The sequence below is a fragment of the Hemibagrus wyckioides genome, linkage group LG24, assembly GCF_019097595.1.
Source record: "Hemibagrus wyckioides isolate EC202008001 linkage group LG24, SWU_Hwy_1.0, whole genome shotgun sequence".
NCBI classification, from domain to species: domain Eukaryota; kingdom Metazoa; phylum Chordata; class Actinopteri; order Siluriformes; family Bagridae; genus Hemibagrus; species Hemibagrus wyckioides.
Window position 1 is genome coordinate 2,290,172 of NC_080733.1, and position 23,713 is coordinate 2,313,884.

Sequence of the window (23,713 nt, forward strand, 5' to 3'; positions counted from 1 at the left end):
GTCATGCTTGGCTCAGTTTACTTTAATAAAACTATAAATATTTTGAATATATTTAGAGTAAAAATAAAGAGTGTATAGTTGTTTTATTATTTTATTGTTTTATTATTTATTTTTAAGAATATATTGCCGTTTGTCCTTGTTTGGAATAGTTTTCTGATATTTTGAACAGTATTAATATTGACTCAGCTCATGCAGACCTGCAAGTTAAGCAGGTCAGATTAGAGGGTTATTTTTAATTGAAGCAGGTATCGTGTGGTTCTTAGCAATATGTAAGGAGCTGACGGTGATATCTCACAAGCCGACATGTTTGGCTAATCTGTTTTGAGAACAGCTGACTCTAATTCTTTGATGAGACGCAGTGTTCTGAGCCTGGACTGTAATTAAGGTAGTGCTGGCTCGCTGGGCTTGAGCAGAGCTCTCCCGATTTCCTGTTCCTAATCATGTTGGGGAGAACTGCTCACGTGCCCCTGACATCCACACCCTGTAAAGCCGGTACAGACGTTACTCAGAGCATGTGCAGCTTCCTGATTACAAAACTGCATGGGTTCATGTGGCAACTGAATCCACGCTTTTCCTAATAATTATAAATATTTACCACATCATGCTACATTTTCTGAATACACAGAATCACGTCATCAAGTGATGAGATTAGTGTTTAAAGGAGGCGCGTTATCCTGTATAGAGAACATCACCAATGTCTCATATAGTGTCTTCTTTAAGTAACTGAACTGAGATTTCAGAAACACTCAGGTGACAGAGACAAGTGCAGGAAAGACAGATTGAAATCTCTAGCTCCAGGGTAAAGTAGCATAAAGATTCTCATTCTTATCTTTTTTTCCTCTCTGTGTGTGTGTGTGTGTGTGTCAGCATTTTGCACTGCCTGGTTTCGGTGATATTTCAGATGACAATCCTGAGAGATATCGAGAAGTTGGCTGGTTGGCTGCGTATCTCCATCATCTACATCCTGAGCGGAATCACGGGTAACCTCGCCAGTGCCATCTTCCTGCCCTACAGAGCCGAGGTACACAACACAACACATGCTTACAAGACACACACTACACACACCAAACACACAATACACTCAGAAGACACACACACACAGACAGCACACACAACACTTACACAACACACACACAAAATGCAAACATAACACCCACACAATACACACACAACATACAATACACTCACAACACGCACAATACACAGACACAAAATGCATAAATAACACACACAATACACACACAACATACAATACACTCACAACACGCACAATACACAGACACAAAATGCATACATAACACACATTATGCACAACACGCTAACAATGCACACACAATACACTCACAACACACACACACAACACAATATTGTGCGTGTTTGTTGTGAATATTGTGTGTTTTTTGTGTTGTTTGTATCTCCAGGATTTTGTGATTTTACAGAAATTAACAATCAGACTGTGATATTTGGAGATTTAAATTTTCCAAAATAGTGGCAGATTTTCTGCAGATGTTGGAGTCCAGCTCTCTGAGGAAATCACAGAATAAAAGTAGAATCCTGTGTTTTTCACCAATTCAAAAATTTAACACAAAATCAAGCATTGTTGGCTGCAACAATCACAAAAATCTGTGAAATTCTGGAGGACCTGTTACCTGTGGATGTGTTTTGACCCGGTTCTCCGTGGCTCTGTTCTCAGGTTGGTCCGGCCGGCTCGCAGTTCGGCATTCTGGCGTGTCTGTTTGTGGAACTCTTCCAGAGCTGGCAGATCCTGGCACAGCCATGGCGGGCGTTTGCTAAGCTGCTGTGTGTGGTGCTGTTCCTCTTCGCCTTTGGCCTGCTGCCCTGGATCGACAACTTTGCCCACATCTGTGGCTTCGTGTCGGGTTTCTTTCTGTCGTTCGCTTTCCTGCCCTACATCAGCTTCGGCCGCATGGACATGTACCGCAAGCGTTGCCAGATCCTCGTCTCACTCACACTCTTCCTGGGCATCTTCTCCGGGTTCGTGGTGCTCTTCTATGTCCATCCCATCAAGTGCGAGTGGTGTGAGCTGCTCACCTGCATTCCCTTGACAGACAAGTTTTGTGAGAAGTATGACCTGAACGCTCATCTCCATTGACACAGCCATGAGGAAGCCGAGGCACAGCGGCGCAGGACAGACGGGATTTTAGTGGCGCTAGCTCGGTTCCTTTGCGGTCAGAAGGTGAAGAGCTCGCCTGCTTTCCCTGAGACACGGACGATGCTCGCGTTATATCTTTTTTACTCTCTTACTGTAAGTCGAAACACCACTTTTGACCACTCGGGTGAATGTTAAGAGATCATCGTTTTTTCCCCCATTAGTTTTTTTTTCCTCGTCTGTTGTTTATTGGTCATCTGTGAAACAGGGACAGTTGCCCCAACCACCTCTCACCAGGAGTCTCGGAGACGGTGAGAGAGAACAAGCACTGGTACAACAAACAGAAGAATAAATAGTAATAGATTTATGTATTATTTTTTACTTTTCATATTTTATCACGCCATGAAATCAGGCAAAGGTTTTAGTGTAGTTCAGATAACCTCAGATTTCCAGGGACATAAAAGAAAAACAATCGGAACCATCGGTGCCTTGGTAAAGACTACCATATTTTGGTTACGTGTCAAGCACTCAAATGTTATTCTTTTATTTGTGTACTGCTTCAAATGGAGTAAAGATCAAATATTATATTAAGGGTAGTGTTTTAGCTACCCTCATCTACTTGTTACAAAATACAGCTTTAAATAATCTTCACCTCATTTACGTGTCTGTCTGGTTCTTTCCTCTTTTCGAGTCAGTTCTTAAAAAATAAAGAAAGAACTAACAATATAATGTGTTAATATATAATATACACAATATAATATAATACAGCACTGTTTTGAGAAATATGATACTGAGCACTTGGCACATGTGAATGCAAAATGTATTATTATTATTATTATTATTATTATTATTATTATTATTATTATTATTATTAGAGTTCTTAGGGTTTTTGTTTTGTTCAGGGTTGGGTTTTTTTAGACTTTTTTTAATGCTACTTAATATGTTTTAAACCACAATGTTTATTTCTAGCAGAAGGTTATGCTTACAAGAAAGGAAATTTTTTAATTTTATAAAATTTTTAATATTTTTTTCCATTTAAATGTTTTTTTAATATATACAAATATTATTTTTAAGTTTTTTTATAATTATTTTTTAATGATTAGAGTTGCCTGATTAAAATATTTACATTAATCAGAATATTACACCAGTAACAAAACTTTAAGAAACTCAGTTCAATTCAGTTCTATATAGTATGAGTAAAATTAAATTTCTGCACATTAAACTAGTTTCTATATTTAAAAACAATTTTTATTGTATTGTCTGTTCTTTAGAATAGTTTTATTCCAGTTTTTATTACGGTTGTTAATGTTTTAAAGTAGACATAGTACTTATGTACTTAGGCTATAAAGTACAGATACTGGAGACAGACGGATGAACAGACAGACAGATGAACAGATGGATGAACATACAGACAGACAGGTGAACAGAGAGACAGACAGGTGGATGAACAGAGACAGACCGATGAACAGACAGATAGACAGGTGAGCAGACAGCCAGATGAATGAACAGACAGACGGATGAACAGACAGACAGATGAACAGATGGATGAACAGACAGACAGACAGGTGAACCAACAGACAGGTGAACAGAGAGACAGACAGATGGATGAACAGACAGACAGACAGGTGAACCAACAGACAGGTGAACAGAGAGACAGACAGATGGATGAACAGAGAGACAGACCGATGAACAGACAGATAGACAGGTGAGCAGACAGCCAGATGAATGAACAGACAGACGGATGAACAGAGAGACAGACGGATGAACAGAGAGACAGGTGGACAGACAGACAGACAGGTGAACAGACAGACAGATGGCTGGACAGATAGACTTTATTGCTCTTTGGGGGGAAACTGGAATGATAATGATGGTTGGTTCCAGTTTCCCGGTTTCATACATCCAACATAACACAGGTGAATATTTTATTTACAGAATAATAAAAAACACAAATAAATAATGAATGAAATAAATTATGATACACTGACCATGTTTAAAATCCCAGCGATTGAGTTGTAGCCTGCATTCACACTAGTGATGAGTCACTGGTTTCCCCTGTACTTTAGCGCTTGTGCTCATGTAGCATTTATACTCACTTATTTTAGCTCAGATGAGGAAGTGTAGCAGCTGAAATGTAGCTAACAGCACAGAGTTTACTGCTGTCTGCAATTTACTTGTCTTTAATGAATTCTGTGTGAAAATTAGCTAGGTGTTAGCTTTGCTACTGCAGCAAATTAGCCATGTGAGCTAACTGGATTAGCTACAGCTAAAGATCATCTTCTAAGCAGTTAAATTTCACTAACACAATAATCAGTGTAAAAATCAGGTGTATGATTTTAGCAGATTAGCAGCTCGAGTTATCAGCTACAGACCCTCTCCAGAACCAACGAGGATCATTGCGTCTTCTGTTAGCAAGCTTTATTTTTTGCAGCATGTCTGTACACACTGAGGTCCAGCAGTATCTGAGCTAATTACAGCTTAATTGAGACAATTAAAAAAATTAAATTTGAAGGAATGTGATTCGAGTTCACTGTGACATAAAGTTCATCAAATCTCAGCTGGTCATTCTGTCCCTTCATCTCTTTGTCGTCTGAACATAGATCACCGCCTCTCTTGCTTGCTGAAGTGACCTGGTTAATAAACCACGATTAGACTGACTTACAGACACACCGGTCATGTGGAACACAAGCAACACAACACCAGACTGTTCAGTGATACAGTCACATCATTTCATCTAACCATCATCATCACTTTGGTGTCATGTGTAAGAGTCTGTGCAGTTCAGAATGATTTCAGTCTCTGATTTGATATAATGCTCTTCAAGGCGAAGTTTCTGACCCGAATCTGAGCGCTGTGTCCTTGACTGTAAAAATAAACCAGTCCGGTTGTTCAGCAGTTGCTTTTCCGGCGTGCGTAGGCCAGCCCTGCAAGTGTGTACTCCATCTCTCTGAAGCGCAGAGCTCCTACTGTGATAGCTGAAGGCCCTTTCTCCTTAAAGCCAGCCTTCTCGTAGAAAGGCATGAGAAACTTCTCGCACACCAGCAGGGTTCTGCGCAGACCCGGAATACAGCGGAGGTACTGCAGGTAACGCCACAGCAGAATGGAGCCTTTACCCTGCTGCCGACAGTGACGGTGTACAGACAGCACGTGGATGTGGACGGTGGACGTGTTGGGCACGTGACGCGTCAGAGCTTCCTGTTCAAATAGACAGACTTATCAAAGACAGGAAGTAAGGGTGGGTGTGTAAGAGATACATTAAATTTCAGTTCAGTTTCACAAGATGAAGTCGGTCTTGTTGAAGTGATGAAGGTCACTGATGGAGGCTTGAGTGCAAAACTCTTCATATCAACTGCAGTCATCTCCATGGTTTCTAATCTCATGTATCTCCAGGCTCCATGTCCTGTTAGGTTTATTCTTTAAAACCTTTACAGTAATCAGTTTTATCCAAACTGACGTCAAATTCAACTGAGTCACCTGAGGGACAATCTTTATAACGTCTCTATAGCTTCCTGCTGAGCCACCATTACCTTTAAAAAGGAGTCGAAACCACATCGTGATTCGTCCTTGACTCATACAGTTAGGTTTAAAAACGTTATATTCTCTTTCATAGGTTAGGTTTTCTCAATGCTTTCAGTGCTTTCTGAACAGTCTTTAGTATTACTGAGTAGATTTATCATTTCCAGACTTTTTTCTCTCCATCGTGGAGACACTGCTGTTATCTTCTTATGGTAATAAGTTGTGTCAAGACTAATATCTATGCGGTGCAGTAGGTAGCATCACAGCCTCACAGCTCCAGGTTCAATCCTGAGGTCAGGTATGTAGGGAGTTTCCTTGTGTTTGTGAGGGTTTCTACAAGATTCTACAATTTCATCGCACCTACCAACTACATTTACAGATTAATGGTTTAAACATTTACAGATTTTTTAACAAAAAGTCTACACAGAGAAGGTCATGAGGGTCTCACATTGTTATACAGAGTTAATACAAGAGCACTGTGTACTGATGTGTGTATACGATACCTGTGCTAGCTTTTCCTTGTCCCAGCCAGACCCGATAATAAAGCCCACCAGCTGTCCTTCCTCGAACCAGCCCATGGACAGCTCAGGACATTGACCTAAGAAGTTCAGCACCTCGTCCAGCGTGAGCGGACACTCTCCAGACACCGAGATGAAAGCTACATACACACAAACAGGCACAACGAAGAGGATTCAGGCACTGAGGACCAGAGAGATGATCCTGCTTTCATATGCTAACACACGCAACACATTATGACCAGATCAGCCAAGAGTTCATGTGTCTACCTGCAATCAAATTAACCTGTCACTCTAATCCTATTTGTACACCGCTAAGCAATCTACTTCCTAAATATACATATAGTATAAATACTGGATGTTTCAGCTTAGTGTCAGCTTCAGAATCAGCATTTACACATAACATTTAAACAACAGGCCTAATACTGTGTAGTTCTCCTTGTACCATGAAATCAGCTCTGAGGTGTAGAGGCATGGACTCTGAAGGTGTGCTGTGGTTTCTGGCACTAAGACATCAGCAGCAGATCTTTTAAGTCATGTAAGATGTGAGGTAGAGCCTCAATGGATCAGAATGGTTTGTGCTGCATATCCTACAGATGTTCCATCAGACTGAGATCTGGAGAATTTGGAGATCAAGTCAACACCTCAAGCTATTTGTCATGTTCCTCAAACCGTTCCTGAACAAATTTATATGAAGAGGTGAACTCGGTGTGTAACAGTGTTTAGGTAGGAGCTACGTGTCAAAGTAACATCCACATGAACGCAGGAGCCGAGGTTTCCCAGCAGAACATTGCCCAGAGCATCACACTGCCTCCTCCGGCTCTCCTTCTTCCCACAGTGCATCCTGGTGCTGTCTCTTCCCCAGGTAAGTGACTCACATGCACCCGGCCATCCACGTGATGTAAAAGAAAACGTGATAGATCAGACCAGGCCTCCTTCATTGCTCCATGGTCCAGTTCTGATGCTCAGGTGTCCATTGTAGGAGCTTTGGGTGGTGTACAGGAGTCAGCATGGTCACTCTGACACTCTGCAGCTACGCAGCTCCATACACAGCAAGCTGTGATGCTCTGTGTGATCTGACTCCTGTATATCAGAGATAGCAGTCACTTTCTCAGCAGTTTGTGCTGCAGAAGCTCTTCTGTGGGATCGGACCTGACTCCAGACATGTATTAGTTAAGCTTGGGTGTCCATTTACCCAAGAAAGGTGTCCACTTACCCATTTTCCTGCTTCTAACAAATCAACTTTGTGAATTTGTTTACTTAGTGCTTAATATATCACACACTTTTTTAATGTTATAGCTGGTATAGAAACAATAAGATACAGATGCCTCTAAACTTCAGAGAAAGTGAAAATTCTGGCAGGATTCAAAACCTTTTTGCTTACGTCTCAGTAAATTTTCAACAAATGCTTATTTATTATTCTGTTTTTTAAATCTAGTTGTAAAATAGAGAAGGACTAAATAGAAATCATGTAATTAAAATGTGACAAGAAGTTACTGTCATTTACTTTCTTTCTTTCCCTGGTTCGAGGTGTAACAGTCTTCTGTATCTGCTGATTCTTACCTTCTCTCTCAATCTCGAACACACTGATGGCGTCCTGTGGCGTGAGGTTGCGGAACTCGCTGGCGGGAAGTGTGTGGCGTCGCTGGCGGAGAGGACTCGACACACTCAGTGGCATCTTTAGGTAAAAAGCCTTGAGGAAAGGTGAAGAGCTCACCTGCTGGCTCATTATCATACATTCGTTCTCTTCCAGGTTTTCCATCAGTGCCTCTGCTGTCAGACTCTCCGTCTGCTCAAACATCCTTGAAATTTTCCTCCTCTTGAGCCTCTCTCTATCTGGGTCCATCCCACTCGCCCACCCCTGCCTCTCTCACCCTGCCCTCTCCTGACCCCGGTCCTGATCCCTTTAAATAAAGTGCTCTAAAGAGGAACGGATAGACCTGAGCACACGTGAGTCTTAAGAGCCCTCAGGCGTCAGGTGAGCTGTTTCTTGGTGCTAATGCAGCTGATCGGTTTGGATAACATGATTAACCTCAAAACGAGACGTTCAGGCAGAGTAGTTATTTGGGTTTTTACACTTCCAGACAGATGAATTATTCGCTTAATTTATTAATTATTCTTCACAATTTCAGATGCTCACGTTTATGCAATTTCTTGACACAAATCATGTAAAACCACCACGATGCCATGGCGTGAACTGAATTCTTGATATCAGTATCAGGTGTACAGACAGACAGATGGACGTCAGGATGATGATTATATTAGTAGATAATGATTGAAATGTTTGGAGTAGAGAATTTCCCTGAAGCCAGACGACTGGGCCGCTTCTTCTGGAGTCCTGCACACAGCCCAGAGGGGTAAGAAGATTGAGGAGATAACACAAAGAGGGTTAGAGAAGCTGTAAGTAAATGGAAAAGCACTCACTCTGACACCTGCCTCTTTTTAATAACCGACCTGTTAGCCCGAGAGAATCCAGAATCAAATATCACTGTTTTTAAGAGGTCCCTATGGGGCAGAAATTCAGGACACCAACAGCAAGAACCTCTTTTCATGGACCTGCTGTTTTAGTGCTGTGAGGATGGACTTGTTCTTTTAAAGTGCTGCTTTTGAAAACTTTCCATTTTTCTGAAATATCTTCAATGAAAAAATATCTATGTGAAATTCTTTTGAATGTAATACAGTATAGTTTTATTCATCTGGCATTTTCTACTAGATTAATAATATATTATAGTAAATAAGAGATTTTTAACAGTTATTTCTGGACTGGTTTTTTTTATTATTATTTATTTATTTATTTGTTTGTTTGTTTGTTTGTTTTCTCCTATTATTGTAGAAGACCAGCTTGAAATGAGTAGAAATGCACAAAATATAATCATATAATCTTCTAATCACATTACTGGAATATATGAACCATTATATAAAATTTATTCAAGATATTTTATCTTTGCAGTGCTGACATGTGGAATAGAATAAAGTGATTTAGATGAAGAAATTGCATTTTGAAAAAAAATAATAAAATATTTTGATTTCTGAGTGAATTTATCATAAAGCTCTTAAAAGCTGCACTCAATAAAAGTGTCAGAGTTCCTCAGTGAGATGTTTAGTGATGTCTGGTGCGTAAGTTACACTACAGATTTTGTGTCTGTGTGGAGTTTTTCATGTTCTCCCAGTCCTACAGGAGTTACAACAGCATTTATTTATTGATTTTGTTGGTGCGAATGTACCTCTTTATTCTTTTCCCAAAGGCCAAAAATTTAGTTTCCTGTTTGGTTGTGTCCATGTTCAGCATTTAATGTCTTGGTCATGTCTCAATCCACAGTGGTGGTTAATGCTCATATGAAAGCTTCATGCTCATATGAAAGTAGACACTCAGGACTTTGTAGAATTTGTAGTGTTTCAGAAGTATTTCTGTTTTTTTCCTAGTCTACTAGTGACGATATATTCATAGAGATGTCCCAAAAATCAAAAACAGTTCATTTTTCCCCCCATAAATGTTTCTGTCTTTAAAGTAAATTTCGATAGCAAACCCATTTCTGCTCTCCGAGATGCTCCTGATGCTTCAGGATGCAGATGCAGGTCAGGGCTTCAACCTTCACATCAAATCATCAGAATAAGAATAAAATGTGGTCTTAAGTGATTTGAACTGTGACGTGGTTACAACTATAATGAGCAGAAAAGCATCTCAGAACATGTTAAACCTCAAGGTGGCTGGGTGACAACAGCTGAAGATCACATCAGGAAGAGGAATCTGAGGCTACAGCTGCAGGCTCATCAACAAACATGCTGTTTGGCCTTTTTTAAGTTGTCTTTATTTGTCACATATTTACTGCACAGTGAAATTCTTTCTTCGCATATCCCATCCCTGGGGGTTGGGGTCAGAGTGCAGGGTCAGCCATGATACAGCACCCCTGGAGCAGGGTGGGTGGCAGCTTGGTAGTGCTGGGGCTTGAACCCCGATCTTTCGGTCAACAACCTGAGCCTTAACCACTTTTTGAGTCTGAAAGTGCTGAATGGGCAATAAAGGCATACAGGTGTTCCTAATAAAGTGGTCAGTGAGCATATTTAGTGTGGTAGGGAGAAATCTATTCCAGATTTTAAACAAAAGGTATTATGTTACAGTGTTGATTGTGTTCCTGGATCTCAGTGTCATCAGGATTCAGTCTGAACTTTTACATATTAAAGCTGCCATGAAGTTAAGAAGTTTATTGGTTAATCACATGCGCTTGTACACTACACACTTAGACCATAACGTTAATGTGGAGCTTCAGAAGCTCGGCTGACCCCACACTGACACCCTGGATCACCAGGTCAATAAGATTACAAGGAGATAGGAGAAGGTACACTGGATCATCAGGTGGAAATGGCACGTTATCAGAGGAGAGAAGTGTTTATTCAGAGAGAGAGGGAGAGAGAGTTAAATAGATCATCTTTATTTACACATCATGCAGAGCTTCGCCTCAGCTGAATATTTTAATATAAAGCCACTTATCAATATTGCATATGCGTTTTAGTAATCTGTGTACAGAGCGAACGGAAACGTGTCACACACACACACACACACACACAGACACAGTTACACAAGTATCGATTAATGATCTTATATTGTGCCTGTTTAATCATATTTCAATTTAAAACTGTAATTTGTCATTATTTATAATCATAAAACACTGTTAAACCATTTTAGAAATACTCAGTATCACAGACCGACACTGAGGCTGAAAGAAAACACACATCTCAAGCCTCCAAATGTGTTCTTTAATCACAAGAAGTGAACAGTTTAAAGCACGAAGTAGCCAGACACTCGTAGTTAAAGGCACATGGACCTCTATGCACAATGCTGCGTTTACAAAGCATCTGCATGACGTTGCATATCGTGGTGGCGTGTTGTGCAGGAGGAGGTGGAATAAATACGTGTCAAGAGTTAGACGATGAAATGATCTGAGCACTGAAATGATCTCTCAGGCTATGAGGACAGAGTTCTCCTAAAACAGCTGTATAGAGTTTCTCGTGACCGTTGGATTCGCCGCGTTTCTCCTTTACAAGACACGTTAAGGGAATGACTCTATATACACCTCACTAAACGTAGTGTGAGAAGTTCCTTCAACAGAATATATGTAGGCGGAGGTGCAAATACACTTCAAGCGATATATTTTGGTCGTAAAACTGATAAAGCAAAAAAAAAAAAAAAAAAGTCTGTACATTACATACACACATCATGAACAAGGTCCGGTTCTGGAGACTAACTCCATCGCTCAGGAAAACGGAAATCCAGTTTCACTCCCTAGAAAACGTGACTTCATGTCAAATTCACTGAGTTACACATCTGCATTAAAGACAAACATCTCTATTATAATCAACACTGCTTCCATTAGTCTTCAAATGAAACGTTTTTTAGGGGAAAAAAAGCTGAATATGTAGTTGTGCTTTAGACGTGAGCGGGTTAGTGTTGGATCTGGAGGAACGATCCGAATATTCTGACATTTTTTAACACTAGTGACTCGATGCTACTACGCTGTCTTCTTATTCTTCTCTTTTCCCACCTTCTGGGATGCTATGCTGGATTTGAGAGCATTTCTAAATAAATAAATAGAATCAAATTGGTAAAACAAAAAAAGAATGAAATACACAAAAACTAGATTTACTGCTGAAGCAACTAGACAGCAGAGAGACTGCTGTGTGAACACACACTGTTAAAGGAGCTGAGAAGAAGCCTCAGGGACAGAAGGGGGATCAAGGTCCAGTTATTCATCCTCCATGTGCAAAGTACTCATAGGACAGAGCAGCGGCTGGCTAGAGCAGCTCGTGCTCCGAGTAATCAAACTCTCCATGGAGCCTGACGAACCTGCGAGGCAGAGAGAGAACGACAAGCGCACGCTTTAAATCAACATCCAGGATCAGTGATCCAACACAGGCAACAGGCAACAAGCTTTAACTGCAGCGTCTTCAACAAAACAATAGGCTCAGAGAAGAAAATGAAGACAGAGGAGACAGGAAGGCCTACATACCAGAGTAGGACTACTCTTCCATACCGATAGAGCAGGAATCAGGACCTAGAGCTGCTCAGAGGCCGCGGGGAGGAAAAAGGAGCACGCAAGCAAGAAGGAAAAAGAAAAGAGAATACAGCACACAGGTTACATCGCTGAGCTAACAAACAAGCAAGAAAAACCACGCGAGGGGAACCAACAGATATTACACACTGCCAACTAAAGCGTGTAGGAGGAAGAGAGCATCGGGAGAAATCTCCCCTCATGTAGAGTTAGAAACGCTGCTCACCGGGTGCCTCGCTCTCGGCTTTGGTCAGGCTGCTGCGCTCGCTGATGCAGTCGGGTAGAATCTCTCCCTCAGAATTCACCTGGTCCTCTGAACACACACACACACACACACCAAACTTCAGCAAAGGCACCAATCACCATGAACAGAAACACAACTTGCACGCTGCTTTTTAATTTGATACCCAAGTCTTCAGCGTCGGTGGAACTGAACGCTCATCATCCGAGCCGTAGTGACGTAGTGACGAGGCCACACACACACACACACACACACACACACACACACAATCCCTGAGTGTTCGCCCCTCTTCTTGAGTATCTACTGTGACCATCCCCATAGAGCTCATTAATATAAACTTGTGAACTTGAATTAAACTCAGGGTATAGATACTAATTGTTAAATTGCAAATGAGCAAAACAGAGGTGACGGAAAAAACATCTCTCTGCTTATGTTTATGAAGACATCATACTGTTTAGATTCATATGTGCATAATTCACAAGTGTGTGTGTATGTGTGTGAAGTGTGTGTGTGTATGTGTGTGAAGTGTGTGTGTGTGTGTATGTGTGTGAAGTGTGTGTGTGTATGTGTGTGAAGTGTGTGTGTGTGTGTGTGTATGTGTGTGTGTGTATAGTGTGAAGTGTGTGTGTGTGTATAGTGTGAAGTGTGTGTGTGTGTATAGTGTGAAGTGTGTGTGTGTGTATGTGTGTGAAGTGTGTGTGTGTATATGTGTGTGAAGTGTGTGTGTGTGTGTATGTGTGTGAAGTGTGTGTGTGTGTGTATAGTGTGAAGTGTGTGTGTGTGTATAGTGTGAAGTGTGTGTGTGTATATGTGTGTGAAGTGTGTGTGTGTGTGAAGTGTGTGTGTGTGTATAGTGTGAAGTGTGTGTGTGTGTGTATAGTGTGAAGTGTGTGTGTGTGTATAGTGTGAAGTGTGTGTGTGTGTATAGTGTGAAGTGTGTGTGTGTGTGTGTATAGTGTGAAGTGTGTGTGTGTGTATAGTGTGAAGTGTGTGTGTGTATATGTGTGTGAAGTGTGAGCTACTCATTGCTGTTATCCAGTTTTTTTTTTTAAACATGACCTGCTTTATGTCACTTTACATTACTTTGTTACGTTCCAAGCAATTCTCTAATATTCCAGTCTGCATGAGCGGCACTTTTGTTTGTTCTAAATTTTGATATTCTGATATCGTTACAGGATCTGATCTGTGCCATCATCAGCTTGGACTGTGCAAAAGGTTTTCTTGGCACTAACCGTCTTCTGGAGACAGAGAGTCAGGAGCATCCTCTGGACCAGTGCACTGTAAAAGAGAGGGGGAGAAGGAGTGAGTGAGTGAGTGAGTGAGAGAGTGAGAGAGAGAGAGAGTGAGTGAGTGAGGGGGAAAGAAAGAGAGAGAAAGAGATAGGGGAGAGAGTGAGTGAGTGAGTGGGAAAGAAAGAGAGAGGGGAGAGAGAGTATAAAACATGGCAGTAGTTGGAGCTGACCTCGGTCGGAGCTGGACTGCTGGACAGCAGGGTGTGAGCCTGTGCATCAGACATCTCTGACAGCTTCTCCTCATCCTCCTCCTGAATGGGTGATGAAGGTGAACGTAGTGTGCTGTGAAGAGGTCAGAGGTCAGAGAATCATTTCAGATCCTTCCACACGTTCCTGATTCCAACATTAACATGAATACAGTGCAGATAAAGTTCTCCGAGTCAGGATGAGCATGGGTTCGAGGCGCAGGCTCTCGGCTCTGTACCTGTCAGGTGACTTGCTGACTTTTCCCTTTTGAAGGCTGCTTTCTCCAGAGTGTTCAGGAGAACTCAGCTGCCTGCTGTCGCCACTCAGACTGCCCGAGAAGTTGATCTCATCGTACAGAGGGGCTGATGGCACAGCGGGGGACATGGCAGTGAGGCCGTTGAGAGCCTCCAACAGGGAGATGGGCTCAAAGCCGGGAGGAACCGAGTCCGAGCTCTAAGGATGAGAGAAAAAAAATGTAAATTAAAAATCTACATGATCTTGATCTGTGTGAAGTGTTTAATAATAATTCTATTACTGCTGTAATCCCTTGATGCATGTTAAGTTAAATGTGAGTGGGTAAGAGAAGTACCGAGTGCTCGTCATGGTCCATGCTCTGAGCCAGAACAGGACTGAAAGAGACGGGAGAGAGAGCGCCAGGCTTCTTCCTCACTGCTCTGATCTGCAGCAGGGCACGGAAAGCTACACACACACACACACACACACACACACACACACACAGTATTACACAGTATAACAATTTAATGCCCCACATACTTAAACACAACACCAGTAAACAGCCTATCAAATACGTACGGAGTCTGCAGATGGGGCAGTTGTTGGCCTGGTAGCGCAGCGTATCTGCACACGAGTTACAAAGACACAGATGCCTACAGGGCAGGATGAGTGTGTCCCGCAGGTCCGACAGACACACCACACACTCGTTACTGTTGTCACTGTTCTCATCGTCAGATGGCTGGAGGAAGGAATTAGACAGAAACTTTAGTAGTTAATTCAGAGCCCAGTTAAAACCGAAAGCTGTGATTTTTGACCCTTTTTGTTCGTTTGTGATCCTGTGGCACAAAACAATGCTGTTACATGACTGAGGCTAGGTAACTGAGAGCACATTTCACTGCCTGGTTCTCAGAGGAACGTTAAAAAAACTGGATGAAAGCATCAGACTATGTTTGTATTGCTACACACTGTGACTGCGTGACACCGAGTGGATCGTGGATGTTGGCCACGCCTCCTGGCTGCAAAAACATGGTCGAGCTCTAGAGTAATATTTAATAACAAGTCAGAATTTCATTTGGTAAATGCTGCATTCAGGAAAGTTCATAAACACATTCATTTTCACTGATATTTTTACTCCTTTTCCAGTGCTACAGAAGACATCTGTAGTTGCAGTCAGATATCAGGAATAATTCTGAATGTCCCTTTCCTCTAACTATTAGCTAACTTGCTAATTAACAAATTTAACAAGCTTAGCTGATTTATATTGATTTAACAAACCTTCACAGCTCACTTTAAGTCAATATTAATAAAAACTGTCTGTCACAGTCTTCCTGAAGAAGAACAGGGATAAAGAACATCTTAAAGCTAACATGAGATTATGGCACTTTTTTGGGCAGAAACCCGACATCACGACGCCTCTCTCGATGATGTAATGGTCAAACTTATGTTACATGCCCACAATCAGCAAAGTGGTAAGCATTAAGAGAGGCTTGGTGTATGATTTAACCTCCCTTAAGTATAAACGCTCCGAGTTTCTGTGAGATATGTGCACATGTGCCGTCATCACAGGCTAGTAGCATCATGTGGTCACTGACAGGACGGCAAGCTGTAAGGATCTGCTACAGTTACATGATGCTAGTTTAGTTTAGCTGATAATTCTGTAGTAATACGCAGACAACATTTTAGCTAATATCAGAATATCCGTTTTCTAAATCAAATTCTTCAGGTTTGAAAAGTAGCATTTGGTTGTGAGGAGACTCGGGTCTTTTCTATACGCCTCATAAGATTTATTTGTGCGTTTATGTTATACAGTGTCTTTCTAACACCTAAGGTTGTAAAATGTTCATTAGATTATATTTTTAGTGCTTTTTTTTTTTTTTAATTCGTCCATCTGCAAAGGCTAGGACTGTAATAACGATTACCAAGTGATTATTGTGCAGCTGATTATATTCACCTTTGTCTCCTGGTTGTTCTTATTTTCAATGCCATAGATCTCCTGGAGCAAGTAACTAACTCGATCCACCTGTAAAGAGCCAGCAATAACATCATCTTCATCATCATCATCATACAACGAATCAAACTTAACATTTTTTACCAATATTTAATCCCTTATACAGAATAGAAATTAAAAAATATATGACTCACAATTTGTTTCTGCTTTAGAGGCTTGACTGAGAAACTGCCATCAACATGCTGCGGACAGGAAAACAGATGAGAGTCCAGCAGCTGAAACACTCCAGGTTTTGGTAAAACACTTTAATGTTTACTAAACAATCCAGATTTGTTAAATCAGTGTAAAATGATTAATATTTTAATTACTGATTGAATGTTTTTGGTCTACGTGTTCTGAATGTACAGACAGGTCCATAAATATTTGGACACCCTAACATTCTAAGTCATTGTTATTTTAGCGGTCTTCCCCAGTATGTTGGTGTTGAAATTTATTAAATCTAAAAATAAACAAACATAGCTGTCATTTCTTTTTCTCATGACTGTACATCCAAATCAGATGAATGCTGGAGCACATTTTCTGTGCGGTCCAAACCTAGTTTGTCCAATTACTTTTGGTCCATTAAAAATTATAAATTAAATTGTAATCTTTTGTTCTTGCAGGTTGCAAATCCTTTAGAAATCACCGACTGTGTGAAGTCAGAGACATAACCAGAGCTGGGTTTCTATCTTCAGTTTTATCTTCAGTGAGGTGAAATGCCGCTCAGATAAAGTTTTTTTTAGATGTTTTTGCCCAACTCTGATCTGATCTTGGTGGTGAAGCCTCTCTATTTCCTCTGATGAAATCTTCTCTTGATTGTTGACTTTGACACAGATACATCTACCTCCTGGAGGATCTTCATAATCTGGTCAACGGTTATGAAGGGGATTTTCTTCACCAGTTAGAGGATTCTTCTTTCATCCACCACAGTTCTTTTCTTTCTTTTTAAGAATGTACCAAATAGTAGATTTGGCCATTTACTTGCTTACTTATAAGTAAAATAATGAGGGAATTAAACAAACCTAATACATGACACAGCAGAGCAGCCAACTGTCCACTTACTTTTGGTCACATACGAAAAGAATAATATACAGTATACCCAATTTGGTTGTAAATATTGTAAGATTAGAGCAGAAAATGACCAATAATGCTGCATTCATTAATTCCATACTGATGCATTATTTAATCCTGACACCAGTACACCGTTATAGACAGCTAAAATAACAATACTTTTGTCAGTGTCCAAATATTTATGGACCTGAAGGTATATGTTTTGCTTTTTTAAAAACTCTCAATCCTCAGTTTAGCTCTACTCACTCGCTCGAAGGCAGCCAACAGCACATGTGCATGTCCCAAACAATCTGGAAAGAGAACACGTCCTTTAGCAACTAGCATGTGGGTAATTTCTAACACAGAACCTAGAACAGACACATGAGCGCATACCGTCTCCTTCGTCCACTACTGCCTGGATGACCATGGGAAAAATACCTCTGTCCAGGTCAAAGTTCAACTGGAATGACAGCAAAATTGAACAAATTGAAATTGTTTAAATCCATAGATAACGTACTTCAGGTGCTTGTCCGACTCTCTACTATATACAGCATATCATAATAGGAGATAACTCTTTCAACAGGTAGGGACATGGGGTCTGTAGCGGGTGGGGGCATGGGGTCTGTAACAGGTGTTGGCGCGGGGTCTCTAACAGGTGTTGGTTATGGGTCTGTAACAGGTGTTGGCGCGGGGGGTCTGTAACAGGTGTTGGCGCGGGGGGTCTGTAACAGGTAGGGACGTAGGGTCTGTAACACGTAGGGACATGAGGACTGTAACAAGTAGGGATGCAGGGTCTGTAACAGGTAGGGACATGGGATCTGTAACAGGGAGGGACGTAGGGTCTGTAACAGGTGTTGGCGCGGGGGTCTGTAACAGGTGTTGGCGCGGGGGTCTGTAACAGGTAGGGACGTGGGGTCTGTAACAGGTAGGGACGTGGGGTCTGTAACAGGGAGGGACGTGGGGTCTGTAACAGGGAGGGACGTGGGGTCTGTAACAGGGAGGGACGTGGGGTCTGTAACAGGGAGGGACGTGGGGTCTGTAACAGGGAGGGACGTGGGGTCTGTAACAGGGAGGGACGTGGGGTCTGTAACAGGGAGGGACGTAGGGTCTGTAACAGGGAGGGACGTAGGGTCTGTAACAGGGAGGGACGTAGGGTCTGTAACAGGGAGGGACGTAGGGTCTGTAACAGGTGTTGGCGTGGGGTGTGTAACAGGTGTTGGCGTGGGGTGTGTAACAGGTGTTGGCGTGGGGTGTGTAACAGGTGTTGGCGTGGGGTGTGTAACAGGTGTTGGCGTGGGGTGTGTAACAGGTGTTGGCGTGGGGTGTGTAACAGGTGTTGGCGTGGGGTGTGTAACAGGTGTTGGCGTGGGGTCTGTAACAGGTGTTGGCGTGGGGTCTGTAACAGGTGTTGGCGTGGGGTCTGTAACAGGTGTTGGCGTGGGGTCTGTAACAGGTGTTGGCGTGGGGTCTGTAACAGGTGTTGGCGCGGGGGTCTGTAATAGGTAGGGACATGGGGGTCTGTAACAGGTAGGGACATGAGGACTGTAACAGGAAGGGATGCAGGGTCTGTAACAGGTAGGGACATGGGATCTGTAACAGGTAGGGATGTTGGGTCTGTAACAGGTGTTGGCGCGGGGGTCTGTAACAGGTAGGGACGTAGGGTCTGTAACAGGTAGGGACATGGGGTCTGTAACAGGTAGGGACATGGGGTCTGTAACAGGTAGGGACATGGGGTCTGTAACAGGTAGGGACATGGGGTCTGTAACAGGTAGGGACATGGGGTCTGTAACAGGTAGGGACATGGGGTCTGTAACAGGGAGGGATCTAGTGTCTGTAACAGGTAGGGACATGGGGTCTGTAACAGGTAGGGACATGGGGTCTGTAACAGGTAGGGACATGGGGTCTGTAACAGGTAGGGACATGGGGTCTGTAACAGGTAGGGACATGGGGTCTGTAACAGGGAGGGATCTAGGGTCTGTAACAGGGAGGGATCTAGGGTCTGTAACAGGTGTTGGTGTGGGGTCTGTAACAGGTGTTGGTGTGGGGTCTGTAACAGGTGTTGGTGTGGGGTCTGTAACAGGTGTTGGTGTGGGGTCTGTAACAGGTGTTGGTGTGGGGTCTGTAACAGGTGTTGGTGTGGGGTCTGTAACAGGTGTTGGTGTGGGGTCTGTAACAGGTGTTGGTGTGGGGTCTGTAACAGGTGTTGGTGTGGGGTCTGTAACAGGTGTGGTTTAGTGTTTATGCACCTGAACTGTTGATCTAGACAGGTAAAGGTTGATCTAGACGGGTAATGACTAACCTGACCTGACTTAAGCCCTGCTGTCCTGTGTATATTTATATTTATTCGATCTCTCTTTCATGAGAGGAGTGTGTAGCTGACCACAACATATAATTATATAGTACATATAGTGTATAATTAGATATTATTGTCATTCTTCTGTCCAGCGATCCATATTTGTTTAGTAAATCTTCATAGAAATATAAATCCAGTTATTATTTTCTAGTAAACCATTTATACATACACATAATCCACCTGATGCTCAGTCAGAAATACTAATCAGCCTGATTTTAAATGCAGATGCACAGAAGACAAACACACTGATGACCTTAAAAGAGAATAATCACTTACGTCTTCCTCCTTCCATTCAGAAAAGCTGATCTTGAAGGATGGTAAGGAGAACTGCTGGCTCACTCCTCGCTTGTAGTGTACCGTCTCCGACACCAGAGCAGGACTCTTGGGGTTATAACTGAACAGAGAGAAAAAGATCATTTAATATACAACTCAAATTCACAAATCAAACAGCCGAGTCTGGAATGAAGATCACGATCAAGTCGTTCCATGATGCAGTGGTTCCTCTTTTAAAGCAGAGGATAGTTACAGGAGCTTTGCAATGCCAAGTGACAGATGTACTGAAAATCTGGAAGATATTTGGACGAAACGAGATGCTAAGTAGCTAATTAATCAAAATCTTCAGAAGCCTAAAACACACACAGCCACACAGTCTACTCTCTCGCTACACATTTTGCTGTGTATCCATGGAAACACGCTGTTGCTAAGGGCTCGAAATGAACATCGGTTGCTGACAGACTTTCTGCCATGATTCATTTTATGCCTGGAGCAAAAATGGTCCAGTTTCATTCTATCAGAAAAACGGAGAAACTCTTACAGATTCCTTCACAGAGTCGGACGATAAATGTGACAGCGCTGACCGGTATCAAGCACACTGGTTAGTCTGCTATTTGTACATAATTATGGGTTTTTTCACATATATCAAGCCAAAGTGATGCATGAAAATGTGTGTGGAAAAACCCATAGTTTAATGAAACACTCACACTGCCATTCCATTGGAGAATTCCTCGAATGCCTGGCAGTAGATAGTGATGGCCACGCGAGCGTCCGAGTCGAAGGTGAACTCCACTCCGTATAAAGACTTGGGTTTTGCCCCTTCCTCAGTCGGTGTATCGCCATCATCTTTATACCTAAACACCTCACAGTTAGACATCATTCTGCACAGCCATCACACTTGTCGACCTTGTCAATATCTCGTCTATGTGTATTATATGAAACTGCTATTCCAACATCCTGAACGAGACATCTGATCGTCATTGATCATATTCAGAGTAATAAATATTTTTTACAAATTCCACACCTGACGAGACGTAACGAGTCCTTCCTTATGTTGACCAGGCTTCTCAAAGTCTTCACAGGCTCGTGTGGTGCCGGGGTCACGTATGGAAACTAGACGGTGATGTTAACAGGGACAATCATGACTCATACACAACACTGGGGGAAATATGACAGCATGTCTGTAACGCTTTAAAAGAGCGCTCTGTCCCGCTGTACCTGCACTGGACGGTTGCCTAGGAAATTGAGATCCATGTTCTCGCCGAACAGGTAACCTTCAGGGTGAGGGGTGTCAAACTTCTCCCCTCCCATGAAGAAGTGGCTTGCAAAGTAGTTCCCTTGGGGAGAAAAAAGATCCGAGCTGTCAGCTTAAAACCACAATTTAAAACACAATCTTACACAACAGTGTTTCCTGTTACCTCTGTTAAATTCTCGTAGGTTTTTGTGATGGAAAAAAAAATGTAACCAAGATAATTCATGTCAGATCTTTTCCCCATGTTTAATGCTATAGAGCAAAAAGCAAAATTCAAGCAAAAATAGAAAATACAAGTATTTTAGGTGGGAGAAAAAAAAGAAAGAATAAACACCCTTTTTATAATGAACCAATCACGTTCAATCTCATGTTTTAAAGTAACTATCATACGGCAGTCATCAATGAAGTAATTCTGATTAACTGCCAAATAAAGATCAGCTGTTTCTCTAATTTTCTTCACATCTTGTTGGTTTCATCTGACCATAGTCATGGTAAAGCCATAGTCTATAAAGCTTACAGGATCTCACCGTTGACACAAACAAATCAGATGGAAAAGAAGAATTTCCAGAACATTAGATGTACCATGGGCCCATGTGAAGGCCATCATCAACAAGTGTAGAAAACACAACAAAGTCAACAAGAACAGGGCGTCCCTCCAAAATGTATTAAAGAACAAGAAGAAATCTTATCACAGAAGCTGCGAAGAGACCTACAGCATTATAGGAGCTGTATGTGACAACAATCTCCTGTATTCGTAATGTCTGGATTGTGATTTAGGGGTCTCTAGAAGAAAGCTCCAAAAAATAAAATAAATACACTTTTTCCACCACAAAGCACATGGCAAAATTATGACCTGTTGAGACCCAGGAAGCACATTTTGGACCTAATTCTAAAAGATTTTTGGAGCACAAACCATGACAGCATTTCACCCAACGATCATCACACTCCTGGTGAAGCATGATGGTGTCAGAATCATGCTGTAGAGCTGCTTCTCTTCATCTGGGACTGGGGCTCTAGTCAAAATTGAGGGAATCATGGATAGGTCTAAAATATCAATATATTTCAGCACAAAACCGGCAGAAAAATGACCACTTCCAGAAGCCTGTGTGATCCGATCCAACAGACGAGCTACTGTTGCTGAAATTGCTGAAGAAGTTAATGCTGGTTCTGATAGAAAGGTGTCAGAATACACAGTGCAGTTTGTTGTGTTTTGGAAGTTAAAAAAGGGGGACCAACACCAATATTAGGCGGGTGGTCATAATGTTATGCCTGGCGTGGAAAATGATCTGACTGGAATATTATCTTGAATTATGATTTTTTTTTTTCACGTCATAAAAGCCTGGATATTAACATTAACAGGAGGTGTGTAGACTGTGTGTGAAGCCCAGTACAGTGTTTTTACAGCGTGGTGAGAGACATTAGAGTTTCATGTTACAGAACTTACAGAGGCGAGAAAAACTAAAGGAAATAAACAGTAAACAATGAACAGTGATGTAAATAACTGAGTGAAAGACTGAGTGGGCTGAGATAACGGATATTAACGATAACGGATATTAAAGATGGTGACATTAAAGTGACTGAGGAATGAGACTTACCGGATTTTGGAGGAAATCTATAAGCAGAATTCGCCTGGATATCGATGTCCTCCACCCCGGCGATCCTCCGGCCGAGTACCGAGCCCATGATACCGCCGTGCGACGACGCTTCAGCTCTTTAACAGGCTAGCAGGCTAACGATAACTGCTTCAGGGTTTTCCAGAGCAATCGTTTCCCGTGATTTCGGTCAAATAATCATCTGAGTCTCTAAAAGCCTCTGGGCAAATGATCCGATCTCCCCCGAGCCTCGAACCGCGGACTCTTTAACTGGACCCACGGGAAACACACAGCTGTGCGGCTAAGCTAAAAAAAAAAGTCACTAGCTAATACTGTTGTAGCCAGGTCGCTTTACGACAGCTGATATCTGGTTTATCTGAGAAATGATAACGAAGAGCATCGAAATCAAGTAACCTATCACACAATCAATTTCCCTTCGCGTTTTCGCCTGAGGTTTGCTGAGTGTTGTGTTTTTTATGATAATTACAGACATCTAAGATGCCTACTCTAAACAACAACAAACGGGGAAGTGGTCACTGGTTACACTTGACAATCTGATTGGCTGTGCCGCCGTGACGAGCAGATTATTGGTCCAATCGGATTGTTAGGATCCGCTGACGCTAGTTCCGTGATCTCTGCGTGTTTTTTAACTGACCAGTGAAGCTGAGAGCAGCAGGCGGCTTTGGGGGCTTTTTTGCTTGAACATAACTCCTGACATGTTTGAACGAATATATATATATATATATATATGAATATATATGAATATATGACAGGTGAAGTGAATAACACTGATGATCTCCTCATCATGGCACCTGTTAGTGGGTGGGATATATTAGGCAGCAAGTGAACATTTTGTCCTCAAAGTTGATGTTAGAAGCAGGAAAAATGGACAAGCGTAAGGATTTGAGCGAGTTTGATGAAGGACCAAATGGTGATGGCTAGACCACTGGATCAGAGCATCTCCAAAACTGCAGCTCTTGTGGGGTGTTCCCGGTCTGCAGTGGTTTCTATCAAAAGTGGTCCAAGGAAGGAACAGTGGTGAACCGGAGACAGGGTCATGGGCGGCCA

General features: G+C 42.1%; 3 protein-coding genes across 8 annotated transcripts in view; 1 reads left to right on the top strand and 2 right to left on the bottom strand.

Annotated features, from left to right (window-relative positions):
- rhbdf1a (rhomboid 5 homolog 1a (Drosophila)) overlaps positions 1-2,766 on the top strand; it is a 58,080-nt gene extending 55,314 nt beyond the window's left edge. For all 5 annotated transcript variants that reach the window (XM_058377693.1, XM_058377692.1, XM_058377694.1 and 2 more), the window contains 2 exons: positions 868-1,021; positions 1,694-2,766. In XM_058377693.1, coding sequence (XP_058233676.1) covers positions 868-1,021; positions 1,694-2,113 — 574 coding nt within the window. In that variant the 3' untranslated portion in view covers positions 2,114-2,766. The remainder of the gene's footprint in view (positions 1-867; positions 1,022-1,693) is intronic.
- A 1,196-nt stretch (positions 2,767-3,962) lies between these two features.
- Positions 3,963-8,878, bottom strand: aanat2 (arylalkylamine N-acetyltransferase 2). The gene is made up of 3 exons (XM_058377953.1): positions 7,702-8,878; positions 6,127-6,281; positions 3,963-5,302 (listed from the first exon to the last, which is right to left on the bottom strand). Exons 1-3 carry the CDS (start codon positions 7,982-7,984, stop codon positions 4,997-4,999), a joined length of 744 nt encoding a protein of 247 aa, XP_058233936.1. The 5' UTR covers positions 7,985-8,878; the 3' UTR covers positions 3,963-4,996.
- A 1,669-nt stretch (positions 8,879-10,547) lies between these two features.
- Positions 10,548-23,199, bottom strand: mgrn1b (mahogunin, ring finger 1b). Of its 2 annotated transcripts, XM_058377952.1 has the most exons (17): positions 22,649-23,199; positions 21,020-21,138; positions 20,826-20,914; positions 20,509-20,655; positions 19,805-19,922; positions 17,569-17,635; positions 17,443-17,486; positions 16,281-16,328; positions 16,090-16,158; positions 14,718-14,877; positions 14,494-14,603; positions 14,143-14,357; positions 13,889-14,000; positions 13,659-13,704; positions 12,412-12,498; positions 12,144-12,194; positions 10,548-11,980 (listed from the first exon to the last, which is right to left on the bottom strand). In XM_058377952.1, the coding sequence occupies exons 1-16, from the start codon at positions 22,734-22,736 to the stop codon at positions 12,154-12,156; spliced, it is 1,560 nt and encodes a 519-aa protein (XP_058233935.1). In that variant the 5' UTR covers positions 22,737-23,199; the 3' UTR covers positions 10,548-11,980; positions 12,144-12,153. The 2 variants fall into 2 exon arrangements, with proteins under 2 accessions (XP_058233935.1, XP_058233934.1); XM_058377951.1 differs by lacking the exon at positions 12,144-12,194.
- Between the last annotated feature and the right edge of the window lie 514 nt (positions 23,200-23,713).

Bases quoted from the DNA above. Each gene is read 5' to 3' on its own strand.
- aanat2 (XM_058377953.1), bottom strand. From the start codon at position 7,984: ATGGACCCAGATAGAGAGAGGCTCAAGAGGAGGAAAATTTCAAGGATG. The intron at 6,282-7,701 runs GTAAGAATCAGC...GTGTGTATGTAG, and splicing joins GTTCGAGATTGAGAGAGAAG to CTTTCATCTCGGTGTCTGGA. The intron at 5,303-6,126 runs GTATCGTATACA...CTATTTGAACAG, and splicing joins ACAAGGAAAAGCTAGCACAG to GAAGCTCTGACGCGTCACGT.
- mgrn1b (XM_058377951.1), bottom strand. From the start codon at position 22,736: ATGGGCTCGGTACTCGGCCGGAGGATCGCCGGGGTGGAGGACATCGAT. The intron at 20,915-21,019 runs GTACAGCGGGAC...ATCACCGTCTAG, and splicing joins TAGGCAACCGTCCAGTGCAG to TTTCCATACGTGACCCCGGC. The intron at 19,923-20,508 runs GTGAGTGTTTCA...CTCTCTGTTCAG, and splicing joins TTCTCCAATGGAATGGCAGT to TTATAACCCCAAGAGTCCTG.